This window comes from Drosophila santomea, chromosome 3L (genome assembly GCF_016746245.2).
Source record: "Drosophila santomea strain STO CAGO 1482 chromosome 3L, Prin_Dsan_1.1, whole genome shotgun sequence".
Taxonomy (NCBI): Eukaryota; Metazoa; Arthropoda; class Insecta; order Diptera; family Drosophilidae; genus Drosophila; species Drosophila santomea.
The window spans coordinates 21,474,629-21,490,886 of NC_053018.2; the positions used below are offsets into that span (position 1 = coordinate 21,474,629).

Consider the following 16,258-nt stretch of genomic DNA (forward strand, 5'->3'; position numbering starts at 1 on the left):
CAAAGACAAGCACTTACACTGCCTGCGATGGATACAAGCAAGCAGTTTAATAAAATAGCTAAAGGTTCATGTCCGCACTAAAATATGCAAATCAAAAAAGGGCATATACAACATACAAGTAACAAACAGTACTTACTTTGAATATCAATTCGACACAACTTCCGTAATACTGGATTATTCAGTGATTTTTATTAATGATGGTTGCAAAGTCAGGTATTCAGCTCTTCTCTTTGCACAAGTTCGTTACAATAGCACCCTGCTTGATTTTAGGACACCTGAGAAATGATCCAACGCTGATGCTACTCTCAGCTGCAAAATAGCTAGGTTTGCCGGTCTGCACAGCTAGCGGGACATCTCTGAATGTCATTCCCACGAAGCGCCGACACAGCCGCAGTTGTTGCTGCCGTTCTTTTCACTTTCGTTACCTTTGCACTGCACTTTATTTGGCGATTTGTGTGTTTTTTTAACAGCTGGGATATTGTGCCATCGCATCGTGGCAGCAAGATGATGAAAATCGGCGGAAAAACCGGGAGCACAAGCAGCAGATAATAATAGAAGCCCTGTGCTCGTGCGTGTGTTGTGTATGGGCTGAGTGCCAGTGTATGTGTGTGTTTTTGCGAAAAAAAACCGGAAAAGCAGATGCGGATGCGAACGTAGAAGCGGATGCAAAGGCCACTGCGGATATTATCCACAAACACAAAATGCGAATCCTGCAGGTGTTTTTGGGCTCGCTGCTCTGCGGCATCGTCCTGGGCGCCAATATATTGGCAGTGTTTCCCAGTGTCTGGAAATCGCACTATCTCTTTGGCCGGAGATTGCTGCAGGAATTGGTGGAGAGTCCGGGAAACCACTCCGTGACTTTGATCAGTCCACATGCCGCGCAGGAAGACGTGGATGCTGAAATACCCAGAATCAGGGAGCTGCGCATCGAAGGACTGCGGGAAAACTGGCTCGACATGGGCATGAGTTTCGAGGCCGAGGAAATGCGAGCGCAAAGTGTGATGGAACGTTTCACCCGGCTGATCTACGCGGGCACCACCAATGTGGACATCTTGCTGTCGGATTCCCAGGTCCGAAAACTCCTGACAAGCGGCGAAAAGTTCGACTTACTCATAGTGGACTTGTTCCTAAGCGATGCTCTGCTAGGGTGAGTCTAGAAACGGGTTTCATAAGGTATCTACTTCAAATGGAAATCTGTTTTCTTTTAGCTTGGCCTTCTATTATGGCATACCCACCGTTGCCGTCAGTCCCACCGGCGCGAACTCCTGGCTGAATAACATGTTTGGCAATCCCCAATCATCCTCACTGGATCCCAGCAATTTCCTACCCTTCACGGAGAGAATGAACACGAGGCAGCGGATTCTAAACTCACTTATGAGCACCTTTGAGCGCCTGACTTACAAGTACGATCCTCCTTCAGTAAATCTTAAATTATTCCTCAGCAATTAATACTATTTGTCTGAAAATAGTCCTCGTAAAATATCTATTAGATTTAATGTGACAGGATCGTTATTTTTGTGTTCTACAGCTTTTTCCACCTGATCTCCCAGCAGTCCGTGTACACCAATCACTTTGAACTGCTCGTAAAAGAGCTGCCGCTTTATAGAGATCTGACAAAGAATCTCAGTTTGGCCTTGATCAACTCCCATCCAGGCTTACATTATCCACGAGCATATTTGCCCAATATGGTGGAGGTGGGCGGCCTGCACTTGAGCAACTCAAATGACTCTCATTTGCCAAAGGTGAGTTAAAAGCATTGGTAGCTTCTAACCACTAACTTGAATTATTTCTAGCATCTTCTGTCGTTCATGGAATCCGCTCCTAGTGGGGTTATCTATTTTAGCCTGGGCGCCGATGTGGAAACAGCTCAGCTGCCTCAGGAAAAGTTGGCCATTATTCTGGATGTGTTTGGCCATCTCAAGGAGTTCCACTTCTTGCTAAAGTGGGAAAGGGAAGAGTTCACGGCGGACCAGGTGCTGCCGGAAAACGTTATGATTGCTGACTGGTGGCCACAGCAGGCAATTCTTCACCATCCGCAGGTCAAGATGTTTGTTAGCAGCTGCGGTCAGTTGAGCGTTTGGGAATCGATTAGTGGACAAAAGCCAATACTTGCTATACCCATTCTTGCCGAACAGGAGGTGATGGCTAAGCGCTTGCAGCGACATGGAGTCTCCGTGGCCGTGGGCTACGACTCGATAACTTACGATTCCCTGCTCCACGGGATAAGACAGCTCACCCTGAATTCCAGCTATGTGGAAAAGTTGGGTCAACTGAAAGAACGACTGATTAGCAGGGACTCCACGCCAGTTGGAAAAGCAGTGCGAAAAATACAGCTTATTTTGGAATCTGGAGGAGCTGACTTTCTAAAATCCCACGCCAATACGTTAAACTTTTGGAGAGCTGAAGGTGTGGATGTTTTGCTGATCATAGCAGTGGGCTTTTTTGGAATTTTAACCATTCCCTTCCTGGCCATTTGCTTTATACTAAGAAAATCCTACCACAGCCAAGCCGCGCAGGATCAGCCACCATACAGAACCAACCTAAAGGTGGTTGGCAGAGTTCATAGCTATGGTGACCAGGGGAGTGGTAGATCCATGGGAACAGAGTCGCTCAGGAGAACGCGATCCGCTCAATCTTTATCGGCTCGGTCCAGCTCCTCAAGCATGAGCTCCAACTCACCGACGAGTCCATCAACAGCGTCCACTACGCCACTGGACCTAACTCCCCCACCTCCGATTCAACTGCTCGGACAGGTACCGCCCTTGCAGCTGTACGTGAATCAGCAGCGGATATACTCAAGCGATCGAAAGACATCACAAGAGGAAGCAGAACGAAGGTTTTCATAACGATATATCTCCCGACGGAACTTATTACTAGAACTTACGGTGGATCACATAGAAAGGATGTTTGTCTCGATTTCATAACCTCATGTTAGGACTAAGGTCGTAAACTGACCTAACAAGAGGACGGGAAAGCAGGGCTTTGGGGTGGGGATTTATTCACTGGACAATCCATAATTATAAAAAAGTTGCACACTGTCAATGCGTACGTGGCCCAACTATTAGGTCCTTGATTGTTCACGGAGTACATTCCGATCCTATAATCCGTGTCACAAAGCGTATCCACTAAAACTATAAACCTATACATCAAAATATCGTCTAGTGTTAAGTGTGATTTTTGTTAATAATTGTGGTTTTGTATTTCGATAAGTTTTAAAATTTATAAATTGTAAATATTTTGAATATTTGTATTGCGTGTGAACGAACGTTCAAACTTTGAACAGAGGATATTTTTACTGACAAAGTATAACAATAAATTGGGTATTTGAAATTGATTTAATATTCTGATATTAATGTCAAAACCCATTACCGCTATTCCCTTCAATTAATATTTCAATTCAAAGACTGACATCTTTCGTATATTTTCTAAAATACTAAGCTGGATAGAAACAAATGCGGTTCAACTGCAACGGTTCAGCTCAAAAGCAACTGAGTATTGATAAAATATCTATCTTACTTTCGAGCTGAAATTAAAATCTTAAATGTTTTTATAGTACATATGTATAATGAGGTTCCCTTTTTACGATGGGAAAACTCTCTGCCGTTTTAAATTCGGCTTAGTTGTTCTGAATACTTTAAAGTAAGAATATTTTATAAAGACATGTATGAATTGTTGAATAAAATATAAAATAGCCTCTAGGTCTGAAATTTGTTTTCATTAAGCATCAACTCATTGAATTCACATATTTGTTTAAATTATATATCACCGTTTATTTGAATTCTACTTAAATTCCTATACCGTTTCGCACATTTCCATTTGTTGCACGTTTTGTTTGAACTCTCCTTGCACAAATTCAAAATTCTTTTAGTTGGCGTAGAGCAGTTAGCGTTAATTATGGCATCTCGGGGCAAGGGGCGTGGCTAATTAGTCGACTGCACTGGGCTAATGTCGGCAGGCTTTGATGTGCATGGCGGCGTGTGCACTTCATTTAAGCCGAGTGCGCCTCAAGTGTCTCTGAGGATGTGCCGCGAATGTGGATGCGGATGCGGCGGCGGATGCTCCGCAAAGGATGGCAGGATGCCAGTTGTGGCAGCAAAGTCACCTGTTTGCTTTCATCAGTCCACACACGTAGACAAAGGGAAAACGAAAGCAGGCGAGTGGAAATTCGTGGGATGCATGTGGGCCCTGAGGGTGCTGCATTTTCACTTGCTTTCCTCCTCCGGCTGCCTGTTAATAAAACTGTATTTCTGCACACATGTCGTAGGTAAGCTACTGAAGAACCCTGGGAGGAAAATGCACACGCAATCTGGTTTGCTCTCTTTATGCACATATTTTTGGTTAGACATTGGAAATTTGATATGTAAACCACAAGTGACATGATGGACATGACTCCGAGAAATCAAGATTAATTCTGGAGCCCAATCTTCATAGACTTGCCCGAATAGAGAGGAGAATTCCCAGTCATATTCAAAATATTCCGATTTTTTAATTTTTTACTATTTTTTCACGTTTAAATATGTTATTAAGCTTCAGCCCTTCAACTTTTAAAGGCAAGAAGTAATATTTGAACCCATCACAGGCGCTCATCGGATTCCAAGTTCAAGCCCCATTAATGGCGGTCCACTTCTACTCTATTTCGCTGTCAGCTTTATAACCCGACAGTCCTATTTGGTGTTCCATCACAGCCACACTTGTCACAGGGGCACAAGACTGGGAAAGATGGTGTATAGATGGTGGATAGATGGTGGAAAGGGGACCAACTGGAGTGGAGGCCATGGGCTCGACCGCCAGTCGCGATGTCAACCGCAAGAAGAGCGGCAGAGTCAAGTGAAGACTTCTCGCATTGACAGGCGGCCAGTGCAGTCGGCCGCAGCATGAACACATGAGAAGGGGGTTGTACACTGTCAGAAAATATCGTAACTTTTGGCTAGAGCTAAGTTTTCCACTAAATACAACGCTCCCAAGCCTCCGAACTTGTAGAGTGAAAGGGAGCGTTTCCGACCCAATACAGTACATATATTCTTGACCAGGATCACTAGCCGAGTCAATCTGGTAATGCCCGTTTGTCCGTCAGATTGCCCGTATGAATCTCAGGCACCAAAAATGCCTGATTTAGCATGCCCATCCAAAAACGTAAAAGCAGATAAAAAATCTGATAGATTAAATCTGTTAAATCTGTAAATAAATTAAATATTTTATGAAATATTTAGTTTATTAAGTATATTACAAATACCAGTCTTACTACTCGTAGATTTAATGATCAGCATCTATAAGTTAAAATGATTATTATTAAATTAGTAAAAAGCCGTACTATAAGTTAATAAATAGAAATGTTTGTAGATTTTAATTTTATGTTTTTATAAGGCGATATATGAAAAGATTTAATTTTAATTTATATATATTACATTTTTAATTATGATGAAAACATTCCAGTACGCCTTTTACTCCTTAACATTATGTTGCACGTTTTTTTTTCTATTGGATTTAGAAAAGGTTTTTTTCAGTGCACTGCAAGAATTTGACATTCCGAGGTCTCGGGTTACGGCCATGGGAACAGAAAGAGTTCGAATTGGTTTTGGCCGCCACTGGGGCTTCCCCTGCGCGCATCTCCGTGTCCCATTAGCACTGCTGTCAGGGTCCCATGGGGATTGGTATTGGGATCGGGATGCAATGGGGAGGCACGGCATCAAAGGCCCCATTGACGGAGCTGCCGAGTTGTTGTCATCATCTGTCCACGGGCGGCTCCTTTCAGCTCCTTTGAAGTGGGGCTGCAAAATTAATTGCATGCTACACAAATCCCTCCTCGGCCCATCTGGCAAACTAAAAACTAAGAACTCTAAATCAACAATCATCATAACTATAACTTCGTACAGAACCAAAGGAATGGGGTAGGGGGCTGAACAAGGAGGGGAGCATATGTGCTGTCAACATGCTGCCAGTTGCCTTGCTCGCTTCATTTCCCTCCCCTCCCTCGGTATTTTCAACACTTTTGTTGGGAACACACTTGACTCTTGCCACGGCAAATCCCACGCAATGCACACGGAAAAAAACTAAACTCAAAACAGGGTGGCGAGTCTCTCTGAATTCAGCACGCTTTTTGAGGATCACATTTATTTCTATAGATATCCATATAGATATTATTATAATGTTGATAATTAAATATATTATGTTCTATATATAATTAGTTGTTTATGTCATACTGTATTGGTTTCTAGAAACATTTTTGACTTGTATAGCTCATAAAGTATATTACAGTGCAGCTCCAACACGGACATGTGCCATGCTCCCCATTGCCCCGCACATGGAGTTTCCGGCTTTTGTGTGCATTTTGCACTCTGTTTCAATTTAATTACTTTGGAGTTTTGGAGTTACGCAACGAGGACAGGACAAAGTTGGCCGGGATGTAAATGGAGCAGTGGCCGAATGATTTAGTTGTCCTCAATGTCGACCGCTACAGTCTTCAATTTAAGATTCATAATTCACAAATTAAATTAAATGTGAGGGAAATCCTCAGCTGAAATCCTCTGAAAAGGATAACAAGGGAAGTGTTCCTGGTTTCGTTTGCGCAAATTTGCATTTATCGATTGGAGAAGTCGACAGGTCCGAGCAGAGGCTTTCCCAGATTTCTGTTTTTTTCTGCTGTTTTTTGGGTGACACACAAAAAATAACAACACAATTTGCATAAACGTCAACAGCAGCGAAAGAAAAGATACAAAATGCGGCAGCTGTTGCAGCAGCAAGGAAAAACAACCTCAGAATAAGTAAGTAGGGGGCAGAGTATATGGATAGAATGAACCCCACGGGGGGATGGCGTAGGGGCCTCCTGGCGAAGTTAAGATAGAAAAACCAGCTGCCAGTGCTATAACCCGGATCAAAGTCCGCAGGTATCACAATACCTCAAGTGAATTATCTTTCAAATGTTAGCCAGGATTTTGGAACGTATAAGGATATGAAAGGAAAGCGGCAATTCAACAGAAATGCAGTGTTCAAGCTGAGAGATCCCATGGTTCATATAACAAATTGTATTTAGATTTAAAGAAAGTTAATTTGTAGGAAACTAATTTAATTTATTTCTGGATGTAAATGTATTTTAAGTCTAAGTCCAAGTTGCGAAGTCCTAGGTACAAAATGACAAGCAAGAAGTAATGTTTTTCATTTAGGCGAGTAAGTTTAAATGCAACTTCCTCGATTTCCTATTCAAATACTCAATAAATACATTTATTTCTATATTGCAGGTAAAGTAGTTGCAGCATTATATTAAAGTTTGGGCCGTAACGAAGTGTTGATTTACCGATTAAAATGCCTCGATGTTATTCTGTGCTACTGAGTACGTAATTAAAGCACATAGGCGCACCTAGTTGGGTACTCACTTTTATTACTCCCCTGCGGAGCAGAAACAAGTGTGTTCGCAAAGTTCTCCAACAAGTCTCCCCATGTCCTTTATTTGAGTACCCAAGTACCAAAAGTCCAATTTGGTTGACCAAAAACCCTTTCCCACACTTCACATGACTATTTTTGGGCGAAACTTTATTGCGGCTGTCACGGTTATGAGTGTGTTTGCTTTTGTTGCCAACTTTAAAATGCATTCGAACACGGCTAAAACTTGCCCGTGGGTGTATGAGTGCGTTCAGGGGGCGTGGCGCTCCGGGGGCGGCAACAGCAGGAAATGTATCCCATAAGGAGTAGACCAGAAACAGAACTGTGCAGTGCAGTGCAGTGCCGAGCGGAAGGCACTTCCTGTGGATGTTCGAGTGTGCATGTGCTCCTAGTGTCCTGCCCCCGATCCCCCACCCCCCCATTCACCATTCACCATTCTCCATTCCCGCCCCCGCTCGCTTCCTCCGCCTGGTTTCGCTCGATGCAGATAAGAGGCATATACGCTTGTCAAGATTTGCTTTGATGTCTTTTTCATGTGCCCGACTTGGGTGCGGCCAGCTCCATGTAAAATGCTCCATCTCTGCACAGTGGAAAATGCAGCAGAGGAAATTACATAATACATAATAAAGATATTGTAAATATGTACAAAGGTTTTTTTTAATATTAACTGCAGCTCTAGAACAAGGCGCTATGCAGCTCACATCAAACTGTTTCTTAGTATTTAACATTTGTTTTAAATCTCAAGAACTACATAAAATCATTTAATACTCAACGTTGAGCCTGAAGTACCAAGTTCAACACCACAAACAAAATGTAATGACCAATTTGGTTCTGAGCACATCCTATAATGGGCTGGTAGGCATTTTAAACTTAATTCAATTGTTTTTCGCTCAGTGAGTTGTCGCTTAGCCCTACCGCTCTGGTTCCCTTGTGTGTGGGTTGACAACAATTAAAAAGTGACGGGCAAGACAAATCGGCGGGAGGGGAAAGGGGTGCGGATGCCAGGAGGTCTGCCAACTTAAGTAGCAGCAAATACACAAAGAGCAAATTCTCTTTAGAAGCATTTCAATTGGCTTTGGCTTTGGCTTTGTTTATGCGAGAGATTCCCCCGGATAGCGTCCTCGAATTTGCTTTGAAGTCGAGCATTTCCATGGGTCCGCCACGGTGTGAGTAAGTTTTATTTTTGGTAGCGAAGAGATTTTATTGGCAAAAGGGTTGGGAAAGCGCTTTGAAGTTCAAGTGTAGGCGCAGCAGCGGCCCCATAGATATATTTATTTCCCCACACAATCGCTTGCTTTGTGGCCGTCGCAAATTGAAATATCGCATCAATTTGCCATGCGGCCGTCGCGCTTTGTAATAAAAGTAAATAATAATTTAATAAAAAGGCAGCAAAAAGCACCGCAAACTACAAAACGAAACACCGAACTGTGGCGCAAAAAAATCCAAAATCGAGTGAGCAAAATCAACCATTAAACGCTGCCGGCAAAGAACAAAGCCGAAGCAACCGACCGGCAAAAAGCCGCCAACAGCTGGCCCAAATGCGCAAAAAGCCAAGAGAGCTGCTCGGCGGCCGGGTGGCGAGGTTGCGGGGTTGCGGGGTTTTGGGGCAGCGGGGCGGCACTATCACCATCGCCCTCTATGTGTCAGTTTGCCGACAGCGACCCACCTTCGAATCTGCCGCGCATGCGCACATTTCCGATGTGTGTGGCTCCCAGTGGTGTCAATAAGGAAAGGCCTGAACTTGCCGATAGGAAGGGTCCTGCGATTTTAAATCTGTTTAAAACAATATACTGGAAATATAAGAAATCAACATATATAAATATATTTTATTTAAATATCTATACATGTGTATTCTGAATTGGCATTGGTAACACTCAATACTAAGTTAAATAAAACTCGTTCATTGATGAACTCATAAATAGTAATACTATTTGTAAGGCTTTGCATTTAAATTGGACCACAATATATAAGACGTTTTACGAAAAATATACCAGCACTTATTTAGCTCCAAAAATCTGAAAGAGCGAAAAATTTCATTTGCAAACTAAAAACTTCATTTCGTTAAACATAAAGTCAAGGACAATACTACTAGATTTCATTCAAAAATCAATTGAATGCTTTTAGTAATATAAGAACAGTTTTACCTCTAATCAATAAGTTTATAGTTTTATAATTTTTTAAAATTACTGACTTATTTTCAATGATGTATTGGTCTTCTCACGATTTATGCGGAAAAAAGACAAACTGGCAACACTGGAGGTACCCCGCTTGAGATCTCCCGAGATGCCGATGCCAACCGCTTCAAATTGATTTGAACGAGCGCAAAAGCTTTTGGACAAGTTGATAAGAGCGGCGATCCAACATGACCGTTTTGCCGCTTTTATGGTCGGGATGTAACCGCTTGGGCAATATCAAAATACCCTTTCCCGACACTATTGATAAGCATAAAACTTCCTCTTAGCACTCGAGCTCAACTTACTTAAGCTTTACGGTACAACGGTTTAACCATACCAAACATTGTACACAACTTATGCAGCCCTTGATAAAAAACTTTATAATCCTAAGTATATAATATTTAAGGGCATTCCTGTACTTCGACTTGAGTGGCCTTTCGATTAGGTTTTATCGTACTTTTTTCGCACGGGTGGCTTTCGACGTGGCTGAACTGTCCAGAGAGATCCGACTCTCGGCCGAGATGGCGGTGCCACTTCAAAGGAAGTGTGATGGGCGAATGTGTGAGGTGGCCGCCTGCGGACCGGGCTGAAATGAACATGCACACAGGCAGGCGAAGGGGCGGAGTAAATTGAGAGGAGGGGGAGTGCCTGGAGCAGGAGGATCGGGTCTGTCCAGCTAATCAGGCATCAACTTCATCATCATCAACGCGGATGCACCGTGAACAGTTACTCATATAGGAAATGCATGGGTAATCGGAGGAAAATGAGCGGCTTGCCTTTGATGAGTTGGAGATAAAAATAGTTTCACAGTTATTATGAGGATGCAGAAATTAATGAATTTTGCTGTATTTCAATCGTTTTCCACACACTACGTCTGTGATACCTTTCCAAAGATTTATAGTTTTCTTTTTATGACATTGGAAAGAAAAATGCATTTCTTTGCAGAATCAAAGTTGGTATTGATTGATATAAAGGTGGAGAACTCCCTTCCCAACAAGTTGCTATATGCAAATAATAATAACAAGATATAATACTTGCAACACTCTTTGGAGAAATTGAGAAACCTATGCTAGTATAATATAAAATATGGTTACTTCCATCTGCGCAAGCGTGAGTCCTTTTGCTCAGTACGATGGCCAACGGGTCGTATGAGTTATGGCAATCGAATGGGCACACGTGGCCGACGGTCCAATAGCCAGTAAATCAAACTTTTTGGCAGGGCGTGTAAACAGTGTTATAAATCAGAAAACCGCAAGCACCCACCAGGCAGCGACCATATTGTCCATGGAGGAAAGCAGACAGTTGGCAGACTGAAGTCGGACGAAAAGACACCCACACACACAGGCGGGAAAATTGGAGGCGGATTGCAATGCGCCAAGATGCAAGTGACGCATAGTGCTATTAACATATTGCCAGGCGGGAGTGGGTGGCTATCACATTCAGTCGGTGCATGCAAGTGCGTGCCTAAGACTTGAGGACTCTAGAACTTGAGAATTTAATGAAAGCATAACACTGGCTAAGCAAGATATTTCGCTGCTGCGTGATATAGTTGTTGATTTTAGTTATACTATGCACACTATAAATTAACATGATGGACTCTTCGTTGGCAAGAGGATAGAAGGCATGACATTTAATAACAGTGACAGAAATCCGTACTAATTTCCATTCGTTTCTGTGTATTAAGGGCGATCCAAGATCTAAAGGGTCATTCCCCTTGCATGTATATATAAGAACAACGTTCGTTTAAAGGGCTTATTAAGGTTGTGGAAAATGGCCTGCCATCAACTAAAGTACTCAGTACTGTGCGTGTTCCTTCTGTTTCAAAGCACATTCCAACAAAATGTATCTCTACAAATGTTAAAGGAAATTGATAGATACACTCCCGATAACTATGTACTATCATTGTTGAATATAGAGTTAATTCTCTTTGAGATCTATGCCGCTAAGGCAATCGAGAGTAGCATTACATTGGAAAGGAACTTGATCACCGGCACAGGAGACCCCGACGCAAGAATGGAAATCCAGAAATGGGGCTTGAGATATAACAAAGCCTCGAGAGCCAAGTTCGAGATGGCTAATAAGGTGGCTGTGTCTCAGAGACTACCGCTATCGAAAAAGTTACGTCTGATAAACGAATTGCTGATAACGAGTGCCAAGAAGTATGATGTAGCAAAAGATGTAAAACCCTCAATATCAATGGACAATTGGTTGTCCCCACATTTGGATGATGTACTCGGCTCCTTTGTCCAAGCTAAGAAGACAAACGCGGCTGAAAACATTGTAGCCCTCAGTGGAATGTCAGTTACTCCCCGTTGGAGTACTCCTTTCCAATCGCAGATAAACAGATATTTTGTCAAGAAGCATGGCACCGGATATGGCTCGAAAGCCCCCTTATGTGTGCCCATGATGCACTCCTTGGCCATGTTTGAAACAATGTCCACGGACGAGGCCAAAGGAATATACATCCGATTCTCTACGGCAAACATGGGTATGTTGATTCTTCTGCCAAGAAAAGGAGTCAGCTGCAAGGACATTTTAGACAACTTGAGCAACCAGGTCAACGTGGAAATGAACGATCCCAAGCATATTCACTTGATACTGCCCATATTCAAGGAGAAGTTTGACTACAATATAGCTAAATTCCTCAATGGAATTAATATTTACGACGCGCTTAAAGATTCCGGGTTTAGTTCGAAACCCAACATAAAAATCAATGATTTTAGAGTCAACCATGGTGTACAATTTGAACCCACCCAACGTTTAAGTAAGCGAAATGCAATTTCATTCTCTTTTCTTTCACATTAACTAATTATTTTATTAATTAAATTATTATTGTATTTTATTCCATCTCTTAGATGTAGTTGAGGATATTGATACTCAAAATGCCCAAACGTTCGAAGTAAATCGCGCATTTGTGTTTGTCATAAAGGATAGTGACTTCGTGTACGCAGTTGGTCGAGTTGAAAACCTAGATGGACTGACTCACAAAGTAAATTGCTCCAAGAAATTCGATGATCTTAAGTCATAAAATGTTTGTTAAATATCTATGCATTAATAACATGGTTGAAGCTTAATACAAAGGCAAAATATATAAAGTAGTTCTAGAAACAATATTGTGATATTTTATATTTTTTACATAGTATTAAGAATTACGTAATTATAATTATGTTAGTGTGTTTAAATTTAAATTAGTTCTTACTATATGGTGCACTTTTTTAAAACCCTTGTCAAATGCATTTTGATTCCATTTCATACTCCTTTTAAAAAGTAAATTATTTTGGTTGAGGTAACTTACTCCACAAGGAAATCCCTGTAAGTAAATAATGAATCTGCCGATCATTTGTGTCAGTCTACATAAGTTATTACTTATTAGCAGTTGAACATTTTATGTTTTGTTCAAATTTCTATCGAGTCAAATTTTAGTATATAAGAAAGTATTATGGTTCCAGTCGCGTTTTATTATTATTCGGTGTTTAAAATAAAAAATGAGATATGTGCGACAGATATAAATTTAAAAGTGCGCCAATAATTTGGGCGGAGATGCAGTTGCAATTGATGGGCTGATGAATACGGGTATGAAATGGAACAGAGTTCTCGAATGGAATTGAGTGCATATACATATATGCCATACCATACCATACCAAGTACATGTAGAGTGTTCGTTGAGTGATGTGCGCATGGATAATGAAGCAATGACGGCATGACTGACAAAATGAGGCGGCAACCTCTATAAGATCGGAGGGTTCTCTCAAAGGGGCAGCCGCCCATGCACGACTCCACTCCACCGGCGACTTGAGCTCCGCTTGCGGCTAGAGCGTTTAATTAAAAGGCAACAAAAAGAAGAAAAAAACGAAATAATGAAAATATATATATGTATATACATATGTATGTATAAGTATAAAGAAAAAGGCGGCAACTGAGGCGTCGGCCAACAATTGATCATTATCAGATACGGCAGCGTAGATAATGCAGATACAATCTTAAGTTTGGGGTGTAATAGATGCAGTGTCTGGGCAGCACTTTAAAAAATTGTTATTATTTGCGCTTGGCCCCAAATCCAAAGTTCCACACCCTCCTCATGTCAGCTGCTTGCAATTTACGAGTGGACACCAGAATAAATGAAAAACTTTATTTTGGTCCAAAGCGCGTGGAAAAATAAATGAAACTGCATAAATTATTACTACTTTGCTTGTGGTGCGACCAAGATTTCCACCTTAGCTCGGCGTCGATTCCAGATTTCTGTGTGTTGCAATTTGATTATTTATTTTGTTTAATGTATTCGAAAGGTTAATTTAAGTTTGAGGGGGCGTGAACTAATCAAATGGCATTGGCAGGGGCTTATGTCTATTGGTTCCAGCTCATATATATGGATATATAGTAATAAGTAAGATGAAGCAATACACATTATTTAAATATCGCTATATATCTCCTTCTATCAATGGTTACATGCAAATTTCGAAAGGATTTTATTGAAAATTTCATAACAAATGTCTAGACCAGATATATGATTATAGGCACGATGTTTGTTTCGCCTTCAACCAGTATTATGGGATTTACACCGAAAATCAAAAGAAAACGCTTTGCAAAGTGACTCAAGTTCCAGACCTGCAATTTTAAATATTTTATATGAGTTTCTTGGAAGCAAAAATTAAAGAAAATATTATCTTCAGATCTTCTAAATAGTTAAAGATTCCTCAGAGATGCTTCTTTCCTTGGAAAGAATTCCTGAAAGCACACAAAACACATCCCACTACCAACCGCCACCCCACACTTAAATCGCTATTATAGCTCCCATTTAATCTATCGCTTCCCATCATGTTTTTGGCATCATTAATCTGGTCATTAAGTCCCACAGAAACCGTAGACCCATAGATACAACGGATCCGCTCCCTATATATGGTACATACATACATACTCGTATATATGAACATACATGCCGAGCCTAATCGTTTGATGGACATCGATGGACGGCGGACTCTTGTAAATGAAAATCGTAAAATTCCAGTTGAAATAGGCGGGCGAAAAGCGCCCAAAAACACTCATAAAACGACTGATTGGAATAGCTTCATTCCAAAGGCAGCAATTTGTTGCCTCGTCGCTGTTGTTGTTTTGATAGAATTTTAATGTTTTCAGCATAATAAGCAACAATTGGTTGCACTACCAATCCCTTGCCCTTTTCCAATTCCCCAATCCCCATCCCGATCGCAATCAATGCACAGTTACAATTTCCGCTTTGGGGCAGAAAACAAAATTTTCCCCGCACCAAACCAATATGCATCTTGTGCTTTTCGTTGTGGGCCGCGTTTATCAAAATTAATTGGAAATTTTCGTCGTTTTTTAACGACTTCTGGGTAAAAGTCATTCGAGCGCCGAGAGGTGGGGACTTCAAAAGCCAAAGGCCTGTTGCACATGCTACCAAGGGACTGAAGATCTCTTTGAGGCTCATTTGGTTCTCCGGACCTGCCAGTTTTATGGCCTATAACACAATATAATTTCCTGTCAGCCAGACGACGAATGCCAAAAACTACAATTCATAATTGCTTTGGAAATATGTTTATAAACGCGTCCCACTCATCCACCATCATTGGGGGACAACTTCATTCGAATTTTACGACAACCGTCCAAATACTATAAAATATAAATATTTATGGCCAGCACTTACAACAAAGTTAATTTATTGAATAGTTTCACAGTGTACACGACCCTATGCATATGATATTTATTTCAATTTCGTTCATTTACGACTTCCAAAAGAAAAATGCGTACTTTTTTCGTAGAGCCGATCGTGAATATATATATATTTTAATGAGATCCAGAGCCGTTTCGATTGTGACGCAAGTTGAAAAATATATCTGCTTATCTAATTTATGTTCTCCCCATTATTTACTGAATAAATAAGAACAATTTTGTTTTGTCTAGTTCAATGGTTTAATGGTATTTGAAAAAAATAATCATTGATTGCTGAAATCTATTCGAGATAATTAATATGGTGCTTAAATTGCTATTTTAAACGATGCTCTTTTATGATTATTTGGACGATTTGCAATACGAAGAACGGAAGAAAACGAAAATATTTGTATAAAAGATGCTCCTTCTTTTCAAAAACATTTAAATTACAATCTAATTAAATAAATAGACTTCATGAAATTGCCCCATTAATGCTGTGCCCTGAGAAGCACCATAGTTTGCGGAAATACCGTTCGAGACAAGGCAATTATGTTTATCTCCTGTAGCTAAAATGACCCCCGTAACCTAATCAACTCCCCAATGCAAACACACACGCCGCATAGGTCCCGATTAAGCTCGGCTAACCCTTCAAAAACTCATCAGCATTGCCAATATGTGTGAGGATAGGGAAGTCGGTGGAAAGCGGGGAAAACTGGGCAAAAAGGCGGGGAAAGTGGCACACAGCGAATCGAATACTGCCTCCTTGTCAATTACAGCGACAGTTGCCATGGCCGTCACTCCGTCATCGTCATAGTCATCGTCATCGTCGTCGTAGGGGCAAATGTCAGGAACCCTTTATATGGCCGGTCGGTCAGATGTGAACAGGAACACAGCCCACCGAATTGCAGGGCCGCCAGACATGTTCCACTCGTTTTTGGGTAATTACATTTGCAGTCCTGTCCTTTCCATCGACTTTTGTCAAATACAAAGCGGCAAAATGTTGTGCGAAGTTCAGCAGAACAAAGTGCAGGGGTTGCAGT

At 41.3% G+C, this 16,258-nt stretch overlaps 3 protein-coding genes across 3 annotated transcripts; all 3 read left to right on the forward strand.

Annotated features, from left to right (window-relative positions):
• Positions 1 to 359: 359 nt before the first annotated feature.
• LOC120450483 (UDP-glucosyltransferase 2) lies at positions 360 to 3,335 on the forward strand. Its single transcript, XM_039633530.2, has 4 exons — positions 360 to 1,147; positions 1,209 to 1,403; positions 1,529 to 1,742; positions 1,794 to 3,335. Exons 1-4 carry the CDS (start codon positions 603 to 605, stop codon positions 2,844 to 2,846), a joined length of 2,007 nt encoding a protein of 668 aa, XP_039489464.1. The 5' UTR covers positions 360 to 602; the 3' UTR covers positions 2,847 to 3,335.
• A 6,404-nt stretch (positions 3,336 to 9,739) lies between these two features.
• Positions 9,740 to 10,231, forward strand: LOC120447813. Its single transcript, XM_039629388.1, is given in 3 exon segments — positions 9,740 to 9,770; positions 9,997 to 10,179; positions 10,182 to 10,231. Coding segments are annotated over 3 exon segments (264 nt in total).
• A 1,085-nt stretch (positions 10,232 to 11,316) lies between these two features.
• On the forward strand, positions 11,317 to 12,662 carry LOC120450009 (accessory gland protein Acp76A). Its single transcript, XM_039632726.2, has 2 exons — positions 11,317 to 12,315; positions 12,407 to 12,662. Exons 1-2 carry the CDS (start codon positions 11,322 to 11,324, stop codon positions 12,577 to 12,579), a joined length of 1,167 nt encoding a protein of 388 aa, XP_039488660.2. The 5' UTR covers positions 11,317 to 11,321; the 3' UTR covers positions 12,580 to 12,662.
• The last annotated feature ends 3,596 nt before the right edge of the window (positions 12,663 to 16,258 follow it).